The following is a 21,687-nucleotide window of genomic DNA, read 5'->3' as shown; positions in this document are numbered from 1 at the left end:
TCCACTAGGCACTACATTCCAGACCTGATTCCATACCAGAAAGCCAGGCTGTTAATTCCTTAATCTGAAAATAGGTCATGAATACTTCAATTCTAAGACATCTCATCACTGTTTACTGTATCAAACAAGGGTCAGCACTAGGTGCCTTGGCCTGGCAATCAAGGCAAGATGGAGGAAGGGCAATTGGTCATGCAAACAAGCTGGTTTCTCCCTTTATGTCAGAAAAACAAATCTTCCTAGGATACCTCTCAGCAACTTCCACTGACATCTCATTGGCAGCACTGTGTTACAAGTTGTTCTTATTTAGTCGCTAAGTCATGTTGGACTCTTTTGTGACCCCATGGACTGTAGCCTGCCAGGTTCTTCTGTCCATGTGATTTTCCAGGCAAGAATACTGAAATGGGTTGGAATTTCCTTCTCCAGGGGATCTTCCCAATCCAGGGATCGAACCTGTGTCTTCTGCATTGGCGGGTGGTTACTTTATCAGTGAGCCACCAGAGAAGTCCCATACTGTGTTACATAAGCCATCCTCAAATGAAAATGATATTAAAGATATAAAGTATAACATTTATTTTTCTTGTGTCTAAACAGTAGAAGGAAGAAAGGGAGATGTGTTGAGCAAGCCAACCTACAGTGCATGCCACACCAAGAAAGAGCCAAATCAAGCCGGTGTATCTTATAATTTATTTTGAAGCATACATTTTAGACTGACTAGAATAAATTGGAAATTCTAAAGACAAGAGATCTGAATGGGATTTGCCTTTTGATGTTGAACTCAAGGAGCTCATCTGATCTTCACCATGAGTGAACACTGTCAATAAAAACTCTAGATACAATTAAATAAAGTAAGACCCAAAGAATTTAAAGCTTCTTACCCACTTATGAACCTTCACTGGGTTTTCGTCGTAGGCCCCACCTGAAACACCCCTGGTACTCCCTAGGATTCTGTTTTTGGTATCCTCCTTTTCTGTTCTACTCTCATTCACACATACAACTTCAAGAATCTTCTGCATACTGATGACTCACAATTTTCAAACCATTCTTCTGCTATAGACCAATATTCCAATTATATGCTAGCTATCTCTGCCTGGCTGTTTCCTAGATATAATAATCTAAAGAACGTAAGAGAGAATCTATTCTTGGCTCAGTGAAACCTGTTCTCTTCCTGTATTTTTTATTTCATTATGGCAGCACTAATCTGAAATCTCTGGAGTTGCTTTTCATCATTACCTTTTCCTCACTCTATATTCACCAAATCCTTTTGGTTTTACTATTAAACAAACTCTCAACTCCAAACTCATCTCTCTCAATCCCTACTGCCATAGATCTACTTCAGGCTCTCATTAGCTTTCATCTAAACTACCACAGCTTGTTTTTTTCTTCCCTGCTGCACAGCTTGTAGGATTAGTTCCCCAAGCAGGGATTGAACCCAAGCCCTCAGCAGTGAAAGTGCAAAACCCTAACTTCTGAACCACCAGAGAATTCCCCACAAACTCCTTTAAATTAATATTTTTTTCTACCCTTTCTTCCCTCTTTCTAGTCCACATCCTATCTTCTTAAATATCAGCCTAAAGAACAAATCTCAATTGTATAATAACATCCATTGGCTCTTAAATACCTAAAGGGTATAGCCTCTTTCCAATGGTTGTAGCCTCACTTTTCATGCTCTTTTCCCCTACCTTCCTTTCCCTTCTTCCTACCTCATATACTCTACACTCCAGATATACTTACCATTCTACACATATCATACACTTTCATATCTTGGGGTCTTTTTGTTTTTTTGGACAGCCCAGTCGTTCCTTCTGTTTATGGCATATTTTACTGTCTCCCTTCTTTAATTCTTATCCTTTAAAGTATATTCTTTGCTTTAAAACAAGTTCTTATCCTTTCTAGAAGATCCAGCTCAAATATCACCACCTCTGTGAAGCTTTCTTCATCTCTACAAAGCAGAGGTGTACATCTCTATTAAAATCCTGCATGACGCATTATAGTTTCTATTTACACGTCTTTCCATCACTTTACCTGTATATATGCAGTATACAAACATAGAACAAGTACGATATAAATGTTTGATGAGTGAATAAACCAACTCATAATAAAATCAGGCCCAGTTTCCTATATTTAAGATGGAAGAATTACACTGCAAAGTATTTTAGTGTCTCTAAATTATACCAGTGATTAAAAAATAACATCTTGGGAACCAGTCACACTGTTGGTGAGACTGCAGACAGGTATAATCTCTAAGGATGGGAATTTGTTAATTCAAAGTTTTAAAATGCACATACTCTTTGGGGAATTTTATATCTAAGAATTTATTTTATACTTACACAATTGGTCAAAAACCACATACAAGGATATTCATAGAAGAACTGGTTGTAACAGCAAACCATAAAATAACTTAAATGTCTCTCGAAGGGACTGGTTAACAGTACCTAGAGGTAACAGGTGGGTCTAAATATATTTGTCATAATTTACTGCTTACTTAACTTATATGCAGAGTGCATCATGAGAAATGCTGGGCTGGAGGAAGCACAAGCTGGAATCAAGACTGCCAGGAGAAATATCAATAACATCAGATATGCAGATGACACCATCCTTATGGCAGACAGTGAAGAAGAACTAGAAGCGCCTCTTGATCAAAGTGAAAGAGGAGGGTGAAAAAGCTGGCTTAAAGCTCAACATTCAGAAAACTAAGATCATGGCATCAGGTCCCATCACTTCATGGCAAATAGATGAGGAAACAGTGGAAACAGTGGCTGACTTTATTTTTTTGGGCTCCAAAATCACTGCAGATGGTTAACTGCAGCCATGAAATTAAAAGACACTTACTCCTTGGAAGGAAAGTTATGACCAACCTAGACAGCATATTAAAAAGCAGAGACATTACTTCGTCAACAAAGGTCCATCTAGTCAAGGCTATGGTTTTTCCAGTAGTCATGTATGGATGTGAGAGGTAGACTATAAAAAAAGCTGAGCGCTGAAGAATGATGCTTTTGAACTGTGGTGTTGGAGAAGACTCTTGAGAGTCCCTTGGACTGCAAGGAGATCCAACCAGTCCATCCTAAAGGAGATCAGTCCTGGGTGTTCATTGCAAGGGCTGATGTTGAAGCTGAAACTCCAATACTTTGGCCACCTGATGTGAAGAGCTGACTCATCTGAAAAGACCCTGATGCTGGGAAAGATTGAGGGCAGGAGGAGAAGGGGACGACAGAGGATAAGTCAGTTGGATGGCATCACCGACTCAATGGACATGGGTTTGGGGGGACTCTGGGAGTTGGTGATGGACAGGGAGACCTGGAGGGCTGCAGTTCATGGGGTCACAAAGAGTCAGACATGACTGAGTGACTGAACTGAATTGAACTGAACAAGATAATATGTGAAGTGAAAGAAAAAAATAAAGAAAAATGTGCATGATATGTGAATATCAGTGTTTTTGAAAAAGAGGAGATATTCTATATATGCCTGTATATGCATTACAATACTGTGCAAGAATACATAAGAAATTGCTTTCAAGTGGTTCCTCTGGAGAGGAAAATTGGGAGCTACAGTCAGCACTGGGAGACTTAAGTTTCACTGAATATCCTATTTTATCTTTGAAATTCTGTAGCATTTGCACATAATAGCTAGTTAAATAAATGAATGCAATGAAGCTTTGCTAACAAAATGCTAACTGGTTTTGTAAAACTTTATGATTAAGCATCAGAATATCCTAACAATGGTTTTTCAGTCTTTTCCTGTCCATTTTTTTTCCCCTTATGGAAAAAGTCTGTAGGTACTTCAGCTATTCAGTCATACAAACAAGTACTCAGTGATCACCAGGTGCCAGGGATACAAAGATACAGAAGACACACGAGACTCAAAGAGCTTCCACTGTAGCAGAGAGAATGAACATGTATTCCATATAAACAGTTATTTCTCATTCAAAGCTTCATAGCTGGTAAGCATAAACCCAACCTCACTTTCCAGAGACTGCTTTCTGGGTTGCTGGCAGCAAGAATGACAGTCCAATAAGGAAAGGGTAGGGAACTGTGACCACGACTTAACGCAGGTAGCACGTTAAAGTAAAACCTGGGAGCAATGATAGGCCAGGCTCTGGCCAAGTGATGGTGATGAAAAAAGAACAGTAGCTTAACAATTAATGGCACCAGAATTCTCCAACATGATTTTAAACAACTGGCAATATTACATAACAAAGCAAGACAGAAAAAAGAGCAGGTATGAGTGATTAAGTAAATATTTTATATAGGAATTACTGACAAACTAAAAACATCCCCACGCTGCCTTCTCTTTAAAAAAAAAAATAAGTTCCTATTTTAACAATTACATATGACATTTATGGCAGCTGAGGGTGAGAAGCCATCAGTGGTTTTTGCAGCCATGTCAGAAGCTGAAGAGACAAAGCATTTAATATATATGTTGTAAATGTCTTCATGTACTTGCAGTCAAATATTAGTTCTACTTTAGAGTAAGATACAAATAAGATTAAGTGTACTATCATTTTATATCCATAACATCTTTACATCTGGAGATCTCAAATCACTCGCAAGCATTCATTAATTCCCAATATCCTGGTCAGGTGCATTAGAGAAATAAACTGGGGTGACTTCTAGCAAAGATGACACAATGAAGGTGACTAGGTCAAGGAGAATCAATAAATCATCAACAGATTTGGAAAAAATATTTATATTCTAGTTCATCCTCCTGGTTCTAAGTCATACTCCTATCACAACATGTTTCTTCTCTTATAAGGGTCTGCTAGATATATTTATCTTTGATGTTAAACAAAAAAGATTAAATACAACTAAATAAATGTAAAATGAGTTTTAAAAATGAAGGACTAGAACTGGGGTGATTTTCAATAAGGATTTGAGTCCTATTTGTTAGAACAGACTGAGAAAAAGCATTACTAAATTCTAGGGTTAGGAAGGCCTATAATTGTCTATATTTTCCCATATATTGTTCTATTTTTCTATGGACTAAGCTATTACATCCAATACCTTTTTTAGTTCTCAAACAATCTTCCCTGCAATGCAGCTATTTTAATTAATAGAACAAATGTATACTGAACATCAATAAAGTAACCAAAACCATAATTAGACATTCAATACAGTGTATTATAAGTAATAATTAGTCTTATATAGCAAAAGAAACCTCTACATTCTATAGAGAATTGAAGACCATATTCAACTCATATAGTATTATAGTACATTTAATGATTACCATAAAAAATTACCATGTAAAAAGGAAAGTTGAAATGTTAACTACATAAACCTCCTAACACTCTTTAGAAATTTAACTTTTATATTTTACTCTATTTAAAAAACTATTAATTTCTGACATTACTTTTGACTTATTTTTGAACAAGAATCATTAGTTCCAAGCAGAATTTGGTAAGATTTGAAAAGCTTAAAAAATTTTTTTAAATGAAACCCTGGATTATTATGTGAATTTCACTTAGTGAAACTGAAGGATTTCTTCCTAAATGCCTACCTGCGCATTGGCTTTCCTTCCATGCACCATGAAAAGTACCCTTCACCACACTCTAAAGCCGAACCTAAGACAACAGAAAAGCAGTAACTTAATAAAAACTATTTCTGATCTTTCCAGTAACAATCTCTATACAATGATTTCGTTCAGCGATAAAGAATTTTATATCCTATTATATTACACGACAGGCCTTTTGCAGATGCACACTCATAACCCTTACCTAGTTCCTTTAAGATGACCATCCTTACTGTGAATGCTAAAACGATTATACGTAAAGGTGAGGGAAAGTGCGCCAAGCAGTCCCGATTGCTAGGCTACTCTTGTCTCTCTTCAAAAAGTACTCCGGAGACATTTAACTTTAACCGCACTATCAACGATTACCTACAGAGTATTCACCAGATACCCACTAGCATGATGGGTCGGGTAGGGAACACTCTGGCTTAACAACGGATCTGAAAGCTGGTAACTTGTCCCTAAGCGATAGAAGGAGCAGGTACTTGCCTTTAAAAATAAACAACTCCGTTTCCGACAGCCCAGACAGAACAGGGCAGAGAAACTATGGCTCCAATATTAACATTCTCTTTACCAGCCCTTCCCTCAGTTCCCGAAACGAAGTCCACCACCCACCTGGCAAGATCTCGCTGGTCCCCAGGTTAGGTGGGACGCACAGTATCCACTTCCTTCCCCCCAGATTCCAACCTCTGTCTAGGGAAGCTGTCCAGGGTGCGGAACCTCACGCCCTCAGGCAGAACAGCCCAGCACCTTCCGTGGCTCCGGGGCAGGGCTGCAGCCCGCTTGAACGCCTTCTGGTGCCCCGCAAGGCCCAGCCCCAGTGCCCTAACAGCCCCTTCTCGGTGCCCACTGACAGGTGGCGGGCGAAGCACGGCCCCTACCCAATGGGCAGCCCCGCAACTTGGGACCACAGATTTGCAAAGCGAGTCCTGGGCGCTGTCCACTGTCCTCTGCTCTAAGACTGCTAACCTACCGGCTCCGACACTTTCTTCTCTGCCTTAGCTTCCTCTGCCTCCTCCGCCCGCCGCCTCCTCTCTGGCTCCTTCTCTGCCTCAGCTAGAGCAAGGAAGATGCCGCTCCTCCAGCTATTTCCTCCCCACCCCTCGCCCCACTTCAGCCGCAGGAAGTCGTCCTGTTCCTAAACCGTTCCCTCTGGAACCCACATACTTTACCAAGAGGTTCCGGCCCGGATCAGGAAGTAGCTGCGCTCTTTGTTGGGGGCTTGGATCCCCTCAAAGACTGCATGTCCTTGTACACAGCTGCTTGTATCCCGAGGATGTGCGAGTTCATTGCTGAACTGGCAGTATTTGAATACTGAAGGCTTCTCCTTTCTCCTTTGTTTTCCTCAGCAGAAGTCAATAGAAAGATGGGAGGAGTCACAGAAAGCCAGGAATTGGGATTTATTTGTAGCTGGTGCATCTCCCCGTTGGCATAATTTTTTCCCTAATTGTCGGTTGAATGATTGATACATGTCTACATGTGGTTGATATTATATCTATGATGCCACTCCTGTGTGCGAGCTGCTGAGGATCCTCAGACAAATCAGAAATAGACCTGATTTTCCAGATTTCCCAGGTTAGCTTTCAAGACATGAGGGTTTTATTCAGGATTTTAAGGTTATGTCAGCTTGCCCTTTCACTTAGTATTCTATAACAAACACTTCACCAAACACTGCTCTGAATTCACTTTAGCATTGGGGAGGAAAATAATTTTTTTTTTCCAATTTGTCCCTTGCCTGATTTTCCCACAGCACATAGCCAGCTAATTTTCACTATATGTTTAGAAAACAACAACTGATAGGGTGGAAGATACAATGTCAGTAATATTGGTGAAAGGCTGTTGCTGGTTTCCCGATAACTATTATAGGCTAAGCATGAATTTAACCACATTTTCTTTAGCTGTTCTTCACAATGGAATCTACACAGATTTTTGCAGTTGTTTGTGGAAGGGAAAGAATACCTTTTGTTAATTAGCTTGTAGTGGGAGATGCATGGTCTTTAGATCCAGACACCCATAGTTTCAAATCCTAGCCCTGCGACTCACTAGATTGGTGATCTTGGTCAAGTTTCTTAATCTCTTAAGTATTAATTTCTTTTGGGTAAAAGAGAAACAATACCCTTTTTTACACAATTTTTGAGACGGGTAAATTATAATGAAGATCATGTTCTGTGTCTGGCACTTAGTAGGCACTCATCAAATGTCAGTTTTCTCTCCTCTTCCCTTAAATGGACTCATTAATTGAACACTTATTGCATGTCAGGTACTATGCTAGGCTTTGGAAATGGTTGTGAACAAGATAGACATCATCCTAAAGTTCTACGGCTCATTCACGTGGTTATTGTGGTGCCCCGAGGACAAAAGAACAAGATGAACAAGAAAGGTGTTGGAATGTAGGAACAGAAAAAACCAGACCCTTATCACACTTCCCACCATGTTGTAACTGTTGTGGAATTTTTGAGCCCTCTTGAGTAGCATGGCCTGTCCCCCTCTTACCCCATGTAAGGAAAGGTATTTGTCTTACTCTTCTCCCAGGCCTGTATGGGGAATGTATACATACCTTGTTCAATCAGCAAATGACTCACAAGACCCTTCCCTGTTCCTTGTCCCCTGACTATAAAAACAGACCAATGACTAACATTCAGAGTCAGCTCTCCATGACTCTCAGGAAGTTGGCCCATGGTACTGGCAGTGTCCCCCTCTTCCCCCACTCTAATAAACTCTATTCTCCTTTCATTTTGCCTTGTGTTTGGAAATTCTTTTCCAACCTGTGCATGGACCATGACATTTATGATAGTTGATTTTCCAACATCTTTTTCATTATGAGTAATTGGTCTAAACCATCTCCACACAAAAGACCAATATAGACTAACAAGAAATCAGAAGAAATCTAATGGGGACTTTGGGACAAGATTCCCTAGCATTTTTAGAAGAGATACAGGACGAGATAGCATCTTTTCCCTTTGGCCACTGTTATGCCTGGATGAGACACTTGGAAACACCACAATCATTTTGTAACCATGAGGGAAGGCAGAGGAGAATGAAGCTAGACAATAAGGGAGGTAGAACAGAGAGACTGAAAGAATGTGGATCTTTCAATGTAATTTTTAAACTACTCATTCTCCCTTGCCCACAGACTTTCCTGTTGCTGGATTGTAGTTACATGAGATAATAAATATCATATTTTTAAATTGGGGTTTCTATTACTAGCAGCCAGAAGCATACTAATGTGTATAAAAGGATATAGACAATAATCAAGTAAACAACTAAGTAAAATAATTTCAACCACTGGCAAATGCTATCTAGGAAGGAGCCAAACAGGTGATGGTATGGAGAGTGAGTATTTTGAGACTACTTTAAATAACATGGTCAGGGAAGCACTCTCCGAAGAGGTAGGTTGAGATCTGAAAGGTGAGGGAGAAACATCCAGGTGGAAAGCTGGGAGAAGAGTGTTTCAAGTAGAGAGAATAGCAATGGGAAAGGACCCGAAGCATAAATGAGCTCTTCCTGTTTAATGAGCATAGAAAATCCCAGTTTGACTAGAAATAATATTAGACATGAGGTAAGAGAAATAGGTATTTTGGTCATCTGATGCGAACAGACGACTCATCGGAAAAGTCCCTGATGCTGGAAAAAATCACGGGGAGAAGGAGAAGAGGGTGTCAGAGGATGAGATAGCTGGATGGCATCACTGATGCAATGAACATGAACTTAGGCAAACTCAGGGAGATGGCGAGGGACAGGGAGGCCTGGGGTGCTGCAGTTCATGGGGTTGCAAAGAGCTGGACATGACTGGGCAACTGAACAACAACAACAAAGAGAAATAGGCAAGAACAAGATCATATACTGTCTTCTAGGCTACTGTAATAAATTCTGGTTTTATTTTAAATTCTCTGGAAAAATATGAAGAGATATTTCAGCTCAATTTAGGTTTAACAATTGATCCTAAATTCAAAACCTTGAAAATTAGAAGAAGAAAATGTGGATGTTCCATTATTAACTACAGAGACAATCATATGTGGGAAAGAATATGGACGAATATTTCTAGAAATGTTCTTGCTATGATTGGTGGTAAATAAAGGCTGATTTTATTTAAATTTGGGGACTTTAATAAAGATATTTTTTCTTTGTAGGAATCATACAATTAATTAATGGCTATAATACAAAATAGCTGCCTTTCATAGCTAATCATTAGGCCTAGAGTGTGTGAATGACTTATAAAGGAACCAAATGTAAACACTAAGATGCTCTCAGTTTTTACTTCTCATCTGGGAATTTGAGGTAGACTTCGAGTGCAAAGTAATAAGACTAAGCCAGAAAGCAGTGGATTTTGAGGGGGGGACAGGACATCCTAAGGAGTTTTAGGATCTTAGAATTGGCATATGGTTGGTTTTAGGTAATATCAATTTAAATCTATGATTTAACAGCGATGAACATGGATCTTGAGTAAGCAACCCAACTGTACTTATATAAACTCCTCTGTAAAATGGAAAAAAAAAACACATTAAAATATTCATGGTGCTACAGAAGTACTAGATAATCACCATAAATTCTACAAAAACGGCCTTAAAAACAAAACACTAGGAGAGACAGATTATCTCCACTCTACAGATGAGGATGTTGAGGCATACAGGTAATTAAATGACTGACTTAAGATTCTGCAGCTAGTTAGTGTTAAACTAGTAAGTAATGAAGTATTCACTTAAATAAAGTCAGTCTAACACCACTCCCCCTATCTTAAAATTTAAAAATCTACCACTATGAATTGTGGGAAAAGCTTCTGCACAAAGTGAAAAGGCAACCTACTAAATGGGAGAAAACATTTGCAACACATATATCTGATAAGGGGTTAGTATCCAAAATATATAAAGAACTCACACAACTGAACAGCAGAAAACAAACAAAAAGCAATCTAATTTAAAAATGGGCAGATGATCTGGATACACATTTTCCCAAAGACATACAGACGGCCAACAGGCACATGAAAATTTGCTCAGCATCACACTAATGACCAGGGAAATGCAAATCGAAACCACAATGAGATACCACCTCACGCCTTTTAGAATGGCTGTAATCAAAAAGACAAGAACTAACAAGTGTTGGTCACCTCCCTGAAGGTGCAGTGGATCTGTCAGTCAATGCAGGAGACAGTTCCATACCTGATCCACATGGTGCATGATCCCACATGAGTCCATGTGCCACAGCTACTGAGTTTGTGTGCTGAAAATAGTGAGCCTGTGAGCCACAACCACGGAAGCCCAAGCACCCTAGAGCCTGTCCTTTGCAACAAGAGACGCCACTGCAAAGAGAAACCTACACACTGCAACTAGAGAGTGGCCCCCTCTCTCTGCAACTAAGGGAAAGCCCACACAGCATCCAAGACCCAGAGCAGCCAAAGTATCAGTGACAATGTGGAGAAAAGGGAATACTATGTACTGTTGGTGGGACTGTAAACTAGTGCAACCATTATGGAAAACAGTACAGAGGTTCCTCAAAAATTAAAAACAGGGCTACCATATGATCCAGCAATTCTGAGTATTTATCTGAAGAAAATGAAAACACTAACTTAAAAAGATAGATACACTTTCAAGTTCATTGCAGCATCATATACAATAGTCAAAATATGGAAACAACCTGTGTCCATCGATGTATGAATGGATAAAGAAAATGTGGAGGGACTTCCCAGGTGGTCCAGTGGCTAAGACTCCATTCTCCCAATGTAGGGGGCCTGAGTCTGATCTCTGGTCAGGGAACTAGATCCCAACTAGGTATTGCTTCTATCTCTAAAATATGTATATGAATTGTAGGCAAATTGTTACTGTTTGAATGGCGAATATGTTAATGTTTGAACCTCCTTCAAATGATTTAATTATGCTCTTTAAAAACTATAATCACATTCCACCCTTGCTTAAAATATAATATAGATTCTCAGTTATCCACAGGATAAATTTAGACTCATAATTAAAGCCTATCAAAATCTATAGGACTAGTCAGCACCTAATTCAGAGGTTCTGAGTTGGGTGTATGCCTTCAGTATAGTGTAAACCCTCTGCATTTAAACGTGAAGGCATGTGATGTGATTGCCTCCAGAGTCCCACTGCTTTCCTTAAGGAGAAAGTGACCTAAATTAGTTTCAAATTCAGATCTGTTTCCTGCCTCCTACTAACACTCCAGTCATATGATGAATAAGTTATTAGCTAGGGTAAAGCAAAGTCATTTCACAAAATGGGATTATTTTGTGGTAGAGAAACAATCTAACATTTAAGTAACACCGATCATAAATGGAATCACCCCTGGATATTCACTGGAAGGACTGATGCTAAAGCTGAAGCTCCAATACTTCAGCCACCTGATGTGAAGAGCCAACTCACTGGAAAAGACCCCGATGCTGGAAAAGATTAAGGGCAGGAGGAGAAGGGAACGACAGAGGATGAGATGGTTGGATGACATAACCGACTCAGTGAACATGAGTTTGAGCAAACTCTGGGAGATAGTGAAGGACAGGGAAGGCTGGCATGCTGCAGTCTATAGGGTCGCCAAGAACTGGACAAAACTTAGCAACTGAACAACAACAAAATCACAACTGGGTACAATTTTAATTCATTATTAATAACTTAGGAGGCAATAGGTAACTGAGGTCCATAAAAATGCAGGCAGACTTTAGAGCTATTCCCACAAGTGAAGAAATGGGAGATTAAATAACAAAAAGGATACCTCTAAGTATGCTGTGAACATATTACTGAGGAAAAGAGTAAATGCTCTTAAATGAGTTCTATTCAGATACTAGGTTTTTCCAGTGACTCAGTGGTAAAGAATCCACCTGCAATGCAGGAGAAAGACATTCCTGTTACTGGAGAAGACGACTCAGCTTCATAGAGATGAAGGTGCTCCATAAATACATTTATAAATTTAATGCAATCCAAGTACATCAATATCAGAGTTTTGACAACAGTTAGCTGAGTTGATTATAACATTCATATGGAAGAACAGACAAATGAGAATATCCAGAAATTGACTAAAAATGGAAGCAGGAAATGGGAGGGCTCACCCTAACAGATATTAATACAACATGTTCTAAAACCTCTATAGTTAAAACTGTGATTTTGGTGTATGAACAAACAGATGAATAAAGCAGGGTAGAAAAACCCAGACATAAACCAAAGAACACATGGAAATTTAGCATGTGATAAAGGTGTTATCTCATATCAGTCAGGAATATATGGACTGTTTCATAAATGATACAATGCAACTATGGAGAAAGGTAACATTGAATGTATTCTGCATAAGGAGCTGGACCCCACTGTAGTCTCAACAAAGACCTCTATGAGGGTCTATCAAGACACTATGGCGAGTTCAGAAGCAGGGATGGCCCTTCAGAGTTGTCACAAGTTGTGAATAAAGGAGCTGGGCCTTTCTACCTCACAACAACCAGATGTATCAGAAGTTTAAATGCAAGTAATGAAAGTCTAAAAATAGTACAAGAAAAGAAGGATGGATTTTTTTTTATTAAATATGCAGGAAAACTTCCCTAACTATAAATAAAAATCTAGAGGTAAAAAGACTGACAAATTTGACTGCATAAAAAAATTTCCATGGAAAAAATACTACAAATGAAGTAAGAAAATGACAATTAGGAAAAACATATTTGCAATATAGGATTCATAATGTACTACATCTATGGTTCTAAAAATGGAGAAAGAAGAAATAATACAGATAGTCTGGCAAACATAAGGACAGGCAGCTCACAGAAATAGAAATGACCCTTAAACTTTTGTAAATATATTCAGTCTTGCTCACAATAAGATAAATTGCAAATTATAGCTACACTAAAAACCTACCAGTAGGCAAAAATCCAGAACTGGACAATCTGCTTTGTAGGCATGACTGTGGGGAAGGAGGCATTCTCATTAATTGCTGGTGTGTGTGCAAAATGATTGAACTTCTCTGGGCAGGGTTTTGATAAGATTTAGCAAAATAATATTTGCATTTACCCTCTGACCCAGCAATCTCACTATCGCAAGGAAATACTTGCAAAAATGAAAAAAGAATTATGCACCAGGTTATTAACTGCAGGATTCTTTTTGGAAGCAAATGAATGGAAACAACCCCCAGGCTTCTTCTCAATAGGGGACTGATTGAATAAGCAATAGGATATCCACATAATAGGATTATTCAGCTAAAAAAAGAAATGACGATCTCTGTATACTTGCACAGTGCGATCTTTAAGATATACTGTTAAGAAATAAAATCTAAGTGAACAGTGTTTATAATATGCTAACTTTGATTTCAAAAGGGTGTAGAAATATGTGTGATGTAAATACTGTATGTACTTATTTTTTTTAAATAGAAAGATGAACTTAGAATAAAAATGGTTAGAGGGGAAAGAAAGGAACAGAGAAATCAGGGATGGAAGCCAGATATCTCTGAAAGTATTCAATTTTATATTTTTATTTATTAAATGTTCTTAATAACTAACAATTCATTTAAGGAAGCTATATGTTTACTTAAATAAAATTTATTACTTATTATCTTATTATTAAATAACATTTTTTATTTCAATAAAATTAAAGACTTCTTATTTAAATGTCTTTAACTATTTTTAAACAAAATTTAATCAAGAGAGAAAAAAGTAATACCTGAATATTGAAAAACAATTGGGCCTAACTGAATGACAAATTGGCATATAGTGAATCCTGTAATGCATAGTGCTTTTAGAGCACAGGAAAAGGAAATCTGAAAAAACTTCCACCTTTTCCCCTTCTATTTGCCATGAAGTAATGGGGCTGGATTTTTTTTAATGTTTAGTTTTAAGCCGACTCTTTCACTCTCCTCCTTCACCCTCATCAAGAGGCTCTTCAGTTCCTCTTCACTTTCTGCCATTAGAGTGGTATCATCTGCATACTTGAGGTTGTTGATGTTTCTCCTGCCTATCTTGATTCTAGCTTGTAACTCATCCAGCCCAGCATTTCTCATGATGTCTCAGCGTATAGGTTAAACAATCAGGGTGATAGCAGACAGCCCTGTCGTACTCCTTTCTCAATCTTGAACCAATCAGTTGTTCCATACAGGATTCTAACTGCTGCTTCTTGATCCGTATACAGGTTTCTCAGGAGACAGGTAAGATGGTGTGGGCATTGAGTCTTAATTGCAGGCTCTCTAGTTGTGACATGCAGGCTTAGTTGCTCCACAGCATGTTGGATCTCAGTGGGATTTTAGTTCCCTGACCAGGGATTGAACCCTCATCCTCTGAATTGCAAGGCAGACTCTCTCAATGACTAGACCACTAGGGAAGTCTCCAGTATGCCAAGGACATTGCGCTAATTAGGAAAAAGTGGGACCTTGACACATGGAATGGTGATATCTGGGTTCATGTACCTAGAAATATTTAATTCCCAAAGATCCATGAACCCTTTGAGCCATGAGAATTAAGTCACTAACTAACCTGACTGGGGATGTAATGGACTTGAAAATGAAGCAAAGGGACTATACCTCAAGGTGTTCAGGATCCAGGAGGGTATACATGATGATGGAGTAAAAGAGACTATATCCTAGGAGTTCAGGATGTTTTGGTGTGTACACATGGGACTGAATTCTGAGAGTGCTGGATCAATGTGGATAGAATACAGAGTTTCTAAGGGAGTTTAATTAATAATTTGGAAGTAACTCTCTTGGGATACAGGATTTAGCAACCTGGCAAGGATCTCAGGAGATGGGGTAAACGTGCTGTCAGAATGGTTTCATACATATGTAAAGTATGATGACTCATACTAAATGAAGTAAAGATGCTTGAACTGCCATGCAAGACAATAGAACAAGGGATTTAAAGTTTAAAGAAGTGAGCATGCTAAAATGGACATAAGCCTGGAAGACCCACCAGGCAATAATATCCATGGGACAGACTAAAGGAGATACCATTTACCAAAGTAATAAGGAAGGTGCTAGAGAGAAGGGTACCCAGAATCACTAATAAGTTCAGTAGTGGCTCTCCACTGTAGCCCAGACTGATGGTAGGAGATGCCAACAAAAAACTGGGCTTATTGATTGCACTGGGGATGTTAGAGATGATTCCAGAGGCTGAGCTGATACTGCATGGATCATGGCCCTGCCATAAAGCACATTATTAGCACAGACTATGTAGCATGGTCCAAGGTCCTTAGGTAAACAGACAGGCAAGACATACCAAGGGTTTGGAGGTTATCTCCAAGAAGCTGGGGGGAAAGGGCCAACTTTGCTTTACACGTGGTTAATCCTTTACTGTTCATTTTCTCAGCAAAGCTTTTCATTCTCACGTACCTTTACCCTTCTTTCACACCCAGTTCAAATCAAGCTGGGCGACTGAGCATTACAGGAGAAAAATCACTTGACTCTGCAGGTGGGGGTCACTGAAATTCATGGTCTTCAACCTCAACCACCTTTTCAACGCCATCAACATTTTAAAACTTTGCTTTGCCAAATTTTCAAGCCCCTCACTCATCCCTTCCTCTCTCACTTTAAGCATACTCAATTCAAAGCCATCAAGCTTGGTTGCTGTTGTTGTTTTTTTGATTTCTTTAATTTACAATTCCACAGTCCAGGAAAATTACCTGTATCCACAACACTGCTACATTTTCCACTTCAGAATTAGAGGACCAAGCTAAGTTCCTTCTGTTTGATGCCAATGTTCCCATCTATACCTTAACCCTTTCCCCTCCAATTTCCTTCAGGATCTTACTTTATCAGTCATCTCCTTTTCAAAACATTTTATCTACTCACTCATTTTTGGTTGTGTGCTGGGTCTTTGTTGCTGCATGGGATTTTCTCTAGTTGCATCAAGTAGGGGCTACTCTCCATTTGCAGTGAGCAGGCTTCTCATTGTGGTGGTTTCTCGTATTCTGGAGCATGGGCTCTCGGGCACATGGGCTTCAGGAGCTGTGGCTTGAGGGATCAGTAGTTATAGTTCCTGGACTCTAGAGCACAGGCTCAATAGTTGTGGCGCATGGGTTTAGATTCTCCGCAGCATGTGGGATTTTCCCGGACCAAGGACTGAACCCCTGTTTCCTGCACTGACAGGGGGATTCTTGACCACTAAACCACCAGGGAAGCCTGTCATCTCCTTTCTTAATCTTCTCTTCCTACTAGTTCCTTGTTATCATCCTACATTCAGGCTTCTATGGTCTTTTCTCTGCCAAGACATCTACCTTAATACTTGTCCTCCTTTAACTTCTGAGCAATTTCCTCCCTCCACATCTTAGTCAAACTTCTCAAAAGAACAGTGTATATTTACAGCCAACACTTCCTCATTTCCAATTATAGTTGCTAAATCAATGACCCTGATGTTATATCTGACAAATGCCAGAATTATCTTACACTTAAAATATAGGTATTTTCTGCATTTAGAGCCTAAAAAAAGATTTTTTTTTTTTTTTTTTACTTAGAGGTCCTACTTTCTGACCTCTCTTTCATTCCTCAGTCCACTGAAATCTTGGTTTTACTTACTACCCTTCACAAAAGTACTTTTAAGTGCCAAATTCCCCTGCTATTTTCTCAGTTTCTTTTGAAATGACTTCCTTGGCTTCTATGTTGCCACACTCACTTGGGTTTGTTCATTCTCTGATTGCTCTTTCCCTATCTTACTTTGCCTACTTCTTAGATGTATTAATAATTGTTCTCCAGGGCTCTGTTCTCAGCCCTCTGTTCTTTAATTCACTCTTCTTGGATGACTTCATTGTCTTTGTAGGTTTTTTGATAACATTTATAAATATGTAACTCCCAAATTTATATTTATATCCTAGTCTTGTCTACCAGGGGCTTCCCTGGTGGCTTAGATGGTAAAGAATCTGCCTGCAATGTGGGAGGGAGATCTGGGTTCAATCCCTGGGTTAGGAAGATCCCCTAGAGGAGGGCATGGCACCCCCCCCCCCCGCCCCCAGTATTCTTGCCTGGAGAATCCCAATGGACAGAGGAGCCTGGTGGGCTATAGTCCATGGGGTCACAAAGAGTTGGACATGACTGAGTGACTTTTCACTTGTCTACTAGGGCTTGCCTGGTGGCCCAGTGGTAAAGAATCTGCCTGCTAATGCAGGAGAAGCGGGTTCCATCGCTGGGTTGGGGAGATCCCCTGGAGAAGGAAAAGGCGACCCACTCCAGTATTCTTGCCTGGGAAATCTTACGGACAGTAGAGCTTGGTGGGCTACAGTCCATGGGAATCACAAAAGAGTCAGACATGACTTAGTGACTAAAAAACAACTAAGTCGTGTCTACTAAGCTTTGGATTCAAATAATATGTTCATTGATACCAGGCAGACTGATATATCTACCTTTATTTTTTTAAGACTGAACTCATTATCCTGGTTCTGTCCCTGTCCTTTTTCAAAATCCCTATTTAGGAAACCACAAGCCACCTGGTCACGAGAGGTGGAAACCCAGGAACAGCTTAGGCTCCTCTTTGTCTGCGATCTTGTCCTCTCCAAACCATTCTCTCCACTGCTGTCTACCTCTTCCAATGTCTCTAACTACATCTCTTACCTCTCTCCCAAACACATACTCTCTTGCTGTTTCAACCCACTTAGGTTTCACTAATGCACTTTGCTGTTTATTTTATGCCTCCATGAATTTTACATATCTTTTGGATTGCCTTTTCCCATTCCTCTGCCTGTTGAATTTCTAGTTATCTTTTGAGTTTGGATTTTCACTCTGCCATCCTCTATCATATTATTCATTATTACAAGCCTTTGGTTATCTGATAAGTATGTCTTATATATTTACACTTAAGTCACTAACTCAAAGATGATAAAATTAATAGGGTGACAGAATATTAGGGCATTTTACTAGAAACCTGCCTCCAGGTTAACATTGTTCAACTAACCTATAATATCAAGTACAGTTGTTCATCTGTAAGTGAAACACATAACTGCAATATTATCAATTCCAAATTTCATTTATTTACCCCTAGGGATAGCATGTTTCTAAAATAAAGTCATACCCCTCCTGCCCCCTCCATATTATGGGGCAATGATGTTACAAGTAACAAAAATCCAATCTTTTTTGGATTAATTAGAAAAAAGTAACTTATTGACTTAACACAATTGAAAAAGGAAGATGAAAAATGGCATTGGGTATTCTAGCTCCAGAGCTCAAGTGGCACCCTCAGGATTCACTTCTTGGGTCTTCTGTTGCTCTGTCAACCTCTCTCCACATGGTGGCAAGACGGTACTGGCAACTCAGTTTGACCTCCTTTCACCAAATCTTGCTGAAAAAAAAATGCCTAGTTACTTACTGCTCTGGCAAAAATTCAGGACTAGCTTTGATTACACTAATCTGTGTTCCATGCTTTTTCCTGATCTAATCACCGAGGCCAGGGGTGAAGAAAACACTGCTTGGCCAGGACTTGATCTGGAGTGGGATCAGCCCCACCCAAACAACACAGGCTGAGAGTATGTGAAAGGGATTCTGTACTAGAAAACTGTGCGCTGTTACCAGAATAGGAAGGATGGGCAGGCACAAGCAAAGGATGTTCAGTACCTCCTCCCTCAAATTTCAGCTGCGGAGATTAGCTATATGCAGAAACAGTCCTTTTGTCGTACACCAGGAGTGGCACTGATATTCTATGATTACTGCCAAAATAATGGCTCAAGATATCTCAAAATTAACTTATCAGTTTGGACAGGCATCCTCTAACACGTCATTAGTCTACAGCTAACTGGTGGCAACGCTGTGGTAATTTAAACTCAGACTGACCCAGGTTCAAATCCTGGTTCAGTCCTTTCCTAGCTGTGGGTTCTTAGGTAGGTGACTCAACTTTGCTGAATTTGCTCAGTCAGTTTGAAGAATAAAATACCACCTTCATTGAGTTGCTCTGAGGATTGTATTGTATTTATATGAACCACTTAGCACAGTATTCAGCACATGATAGGACTTCAGTAAAAGAAATATAAATATTAACATAGTACATTAAGAGGCTTCCCTGGTGGCTCCGTGGTAAAGAATCTGCTTACCAATGCAGGAGATGCAGGTTTGATCCATGGGTTGGGAAGATCCCCTGGAGGAGGGCATGGCAACCCACTCCAGTATTCCTGCCTGGAGAATCCCATGGACAGAGAAGCCTGGTGGACTACAGTCCATGGGGTCGCAACGAGTAGGACACAACTAAGCAACTAAACAACAACACAGTACATCGAGTTACCTTAAGAGTAACTTTCTCAATTAGTTAACTTATCCTATTATTTTAACAGAAATAAAACTATATAAAGAATATAATTCTGGAACTTCCTTGGCAGTCCAGTGGTTAATCTCTAAGCTTCCAATGTAGGCAATGTGGATTCAATCCCTTGTCAGGGAACTAGAATCCTATATGTAATGTGGTATGGCCAAAAATTTTTTTAAATAAAAAAAAAAACTAAAAAAGAATGTAATTCTTAGTATAAAAGTATGGAATTCAAGAAATATAATAATTAAAATAATTTAAATTCTACTCCAAGGACCCATTCTCTTAGAGTAGAAAAAATTTAAATTCAATTTGGAAAGCTTCCTACCATAATTTCTTGAAGCTGACCTAATTTCAGGGGGGCTTGAAGAGTGCTCATTTTCTCTGTTCCTTAAGTCTTCTGTACAACAGGCCTTCACTGTATTCTATGACCCCCATTTTAAGCACTCACAGGTTGTTGCTGATATGCCTCTGGTACATTAATTTGTCTCCTTCAGATCCAATGCTCTCTCTTCAATACTCTCATCCTAAGCTTTCAGTGAGGGGCATGGGAGTTAGAAGTGATGGTAGGAGTCTATCTACAGCACCTGATCCATGCTAGAGGCAGGAATCTCTTTCCTAAGGCCAGTTTCAAACCTAGCCTGCCCCAATGAATCATGCAGCTGTTTCTGACATGGAGTTAAGAAGAGAACAAGGCTCCTCTGTTTCTAGTATTCTCAGACCTATTTAATGTCTTCCCATTCTTCCTGGCTTTCAGAGTACTACAAATAATCTTTAAGCACTCTATTTAGTTTTTAGTTATTTAATTCAGTTTTAGACTTTCAAGAAACACTTGTATTTGGGAATACACAAACACATCCAAAGAAGAGTAATTAAAAACAGAATCATGCACAATCATGCATCATAAGTCATCTTGCATCCAGACACTAAAAGACTCTCCTGAAACTAAAGACTGTGAAAAGGAACATATTAAAAGTGAAACACCTAACATGTCTTGCTCTTCCACCAACTTCAGTAGGAAATGAGTGTTTAGTAAAGCAAATGTGCTATATCAGTGATCGCAGGACCAAGCCAAGTGCTGACAAAGCTTCTAGACTACTGTTTCTGACTACAGTGTCAACTCTACAATTCTGATTACCACAACTTATTTGAATAAGAAATTTTAGTATTGTACTTCAAAATTTTTTTTCAGAATTACTCTTGTATTCCAGAAGTTCAGAACTATGATAGTGACAGTCTGCTTGGGCCTAAGCCAAATATTCGCTTTAACACTAGGCTATTTAGCCTCCAGCTAAAATGTTCAGAGTTCCTCTAAAATATTACCTCCTTCTTAATGATTTCCTTGTAGAAATAGTAAAGAAATGAATGTTTTCCTCTTCAGTACAAAAGCTTGCCAGTTTTCACTCCGTGATCGATGTGAATATTTACATAATTCCTGGGCAAGTTTTGCCCTTCTCTGCTGGTTTCTTTCGATGCTCCTATCCCACCTCCATCCTTCTCCCCTTTTTAAAAGTCAACTGTTTCCTATCTTAAATTCCTGAATCAAAAGAGAAATAGTTTCCTCAAGCTGCTTCCGCTCCTGCCATAGTTGGCACTTGTGAGGTCTCTTGTAACGTTTCTTGTTGGTGACAATGACCATAAACCATAGGAGAAAAAGCCTCAGTAAACCAGAAAATTAAGCACGTTGCCCGTTATAATTACAACCTTTCATAGTTTAGACTGCATCCTCATATTTCCAGAAAATTCTTTCGTTTAAAGGCCAAAGGTCAGACTAAGACCGGCTGGCAACCAACACACGTATCTCATTTTAAAATTTTATTTTTTAAGTTGTAAAATAAATATGGACCATATAACCGTAAACTTACAAAATGCAGAAAAACCCCGCACTCCACCGTCCAAACACAGAGAATTAAATAATCTTGAGGAAATCTCCCGCGTCTCTCGCCTCCCGCTTCCTGCACCTTGCAACCTTGACGTTTGCGCGCCGCAGCCGCAGCGCTTGGGGTGGC

General features: G+C 39.4%; 1 protein-coding gene and 1 long non-coding RNA gene across 7 annotated transcripts in view; both read right to left on the bottom strand.

Moving 5' to 3' along the window:
- Positions 1-6,690, bottom strand: part of KLHL20 (kelch like family member 20) — a 57,566-nt gene extending 50,876 nt beyond the window's left edge. Inside the window, exons 1-2 of one of the 6 annotated variants that reach the window (XM_065936067.1) lie at positions 6,672-6,690; positions 5,491-5,554 (exon numbers count right to left, since the gene is read on the bottom strand). In XM_065936067.1, the coding sequence (XP_065792139.1) occupies positions 5,491-5,513 (23 nt within the window). In that variant the 5' untranslated portion in view covers positions 5,514-5,554; positions 6,672-6,690. Of the gene's footprint in view, positions 1-5,490; positions 5,555-5,707; positions 6,075-6,114; positions 6,596-6,671 lie in introns of those variants that run through there. The other 5 variants (XM_065936064.1, XM_065936065.1, XM_065936063.1 and 2 more) reach the window with 5 other exon arrangements.
- Positions 6,691-17,508: 10,818 nt separating this feature from the next.
- On the bottom strand, positions 17,509-21,664 carry LOC136169617 (uncharacterized). The gene is made up of 3 exons (XR_010663425.1): positions 21,544-21,664; positions 19,470-19,628; positions 17,509-18,724 (listed from the first exon to the last, which is right to left on the bottom strand). It is a non-coding gene; the product is annotated as an uncharacterized lncRNA (long non-coding RNA).
- Between the last annotated feature and the right edge of the window lie 23 nt (positions 21,665-21,687).

This window comes from Muntiacus reevesi, chromosome 5 (assembly GCF_963930625.1).
Source record: "Muntiacus reevesi chromosome 5, mMunRee1.1, whole genome shotgun sequence".
NCBI classification, from domain to species: domain Eukaryota; kingdom Metazoa; phylum Chordata; class Mammalia; order Artiodactyla; family Cervidae; genus Muntiacus; species Muntiacus reevesi.
This window is presented reverse-complemented; position numbering and strand designations above follow the sequence as displayed.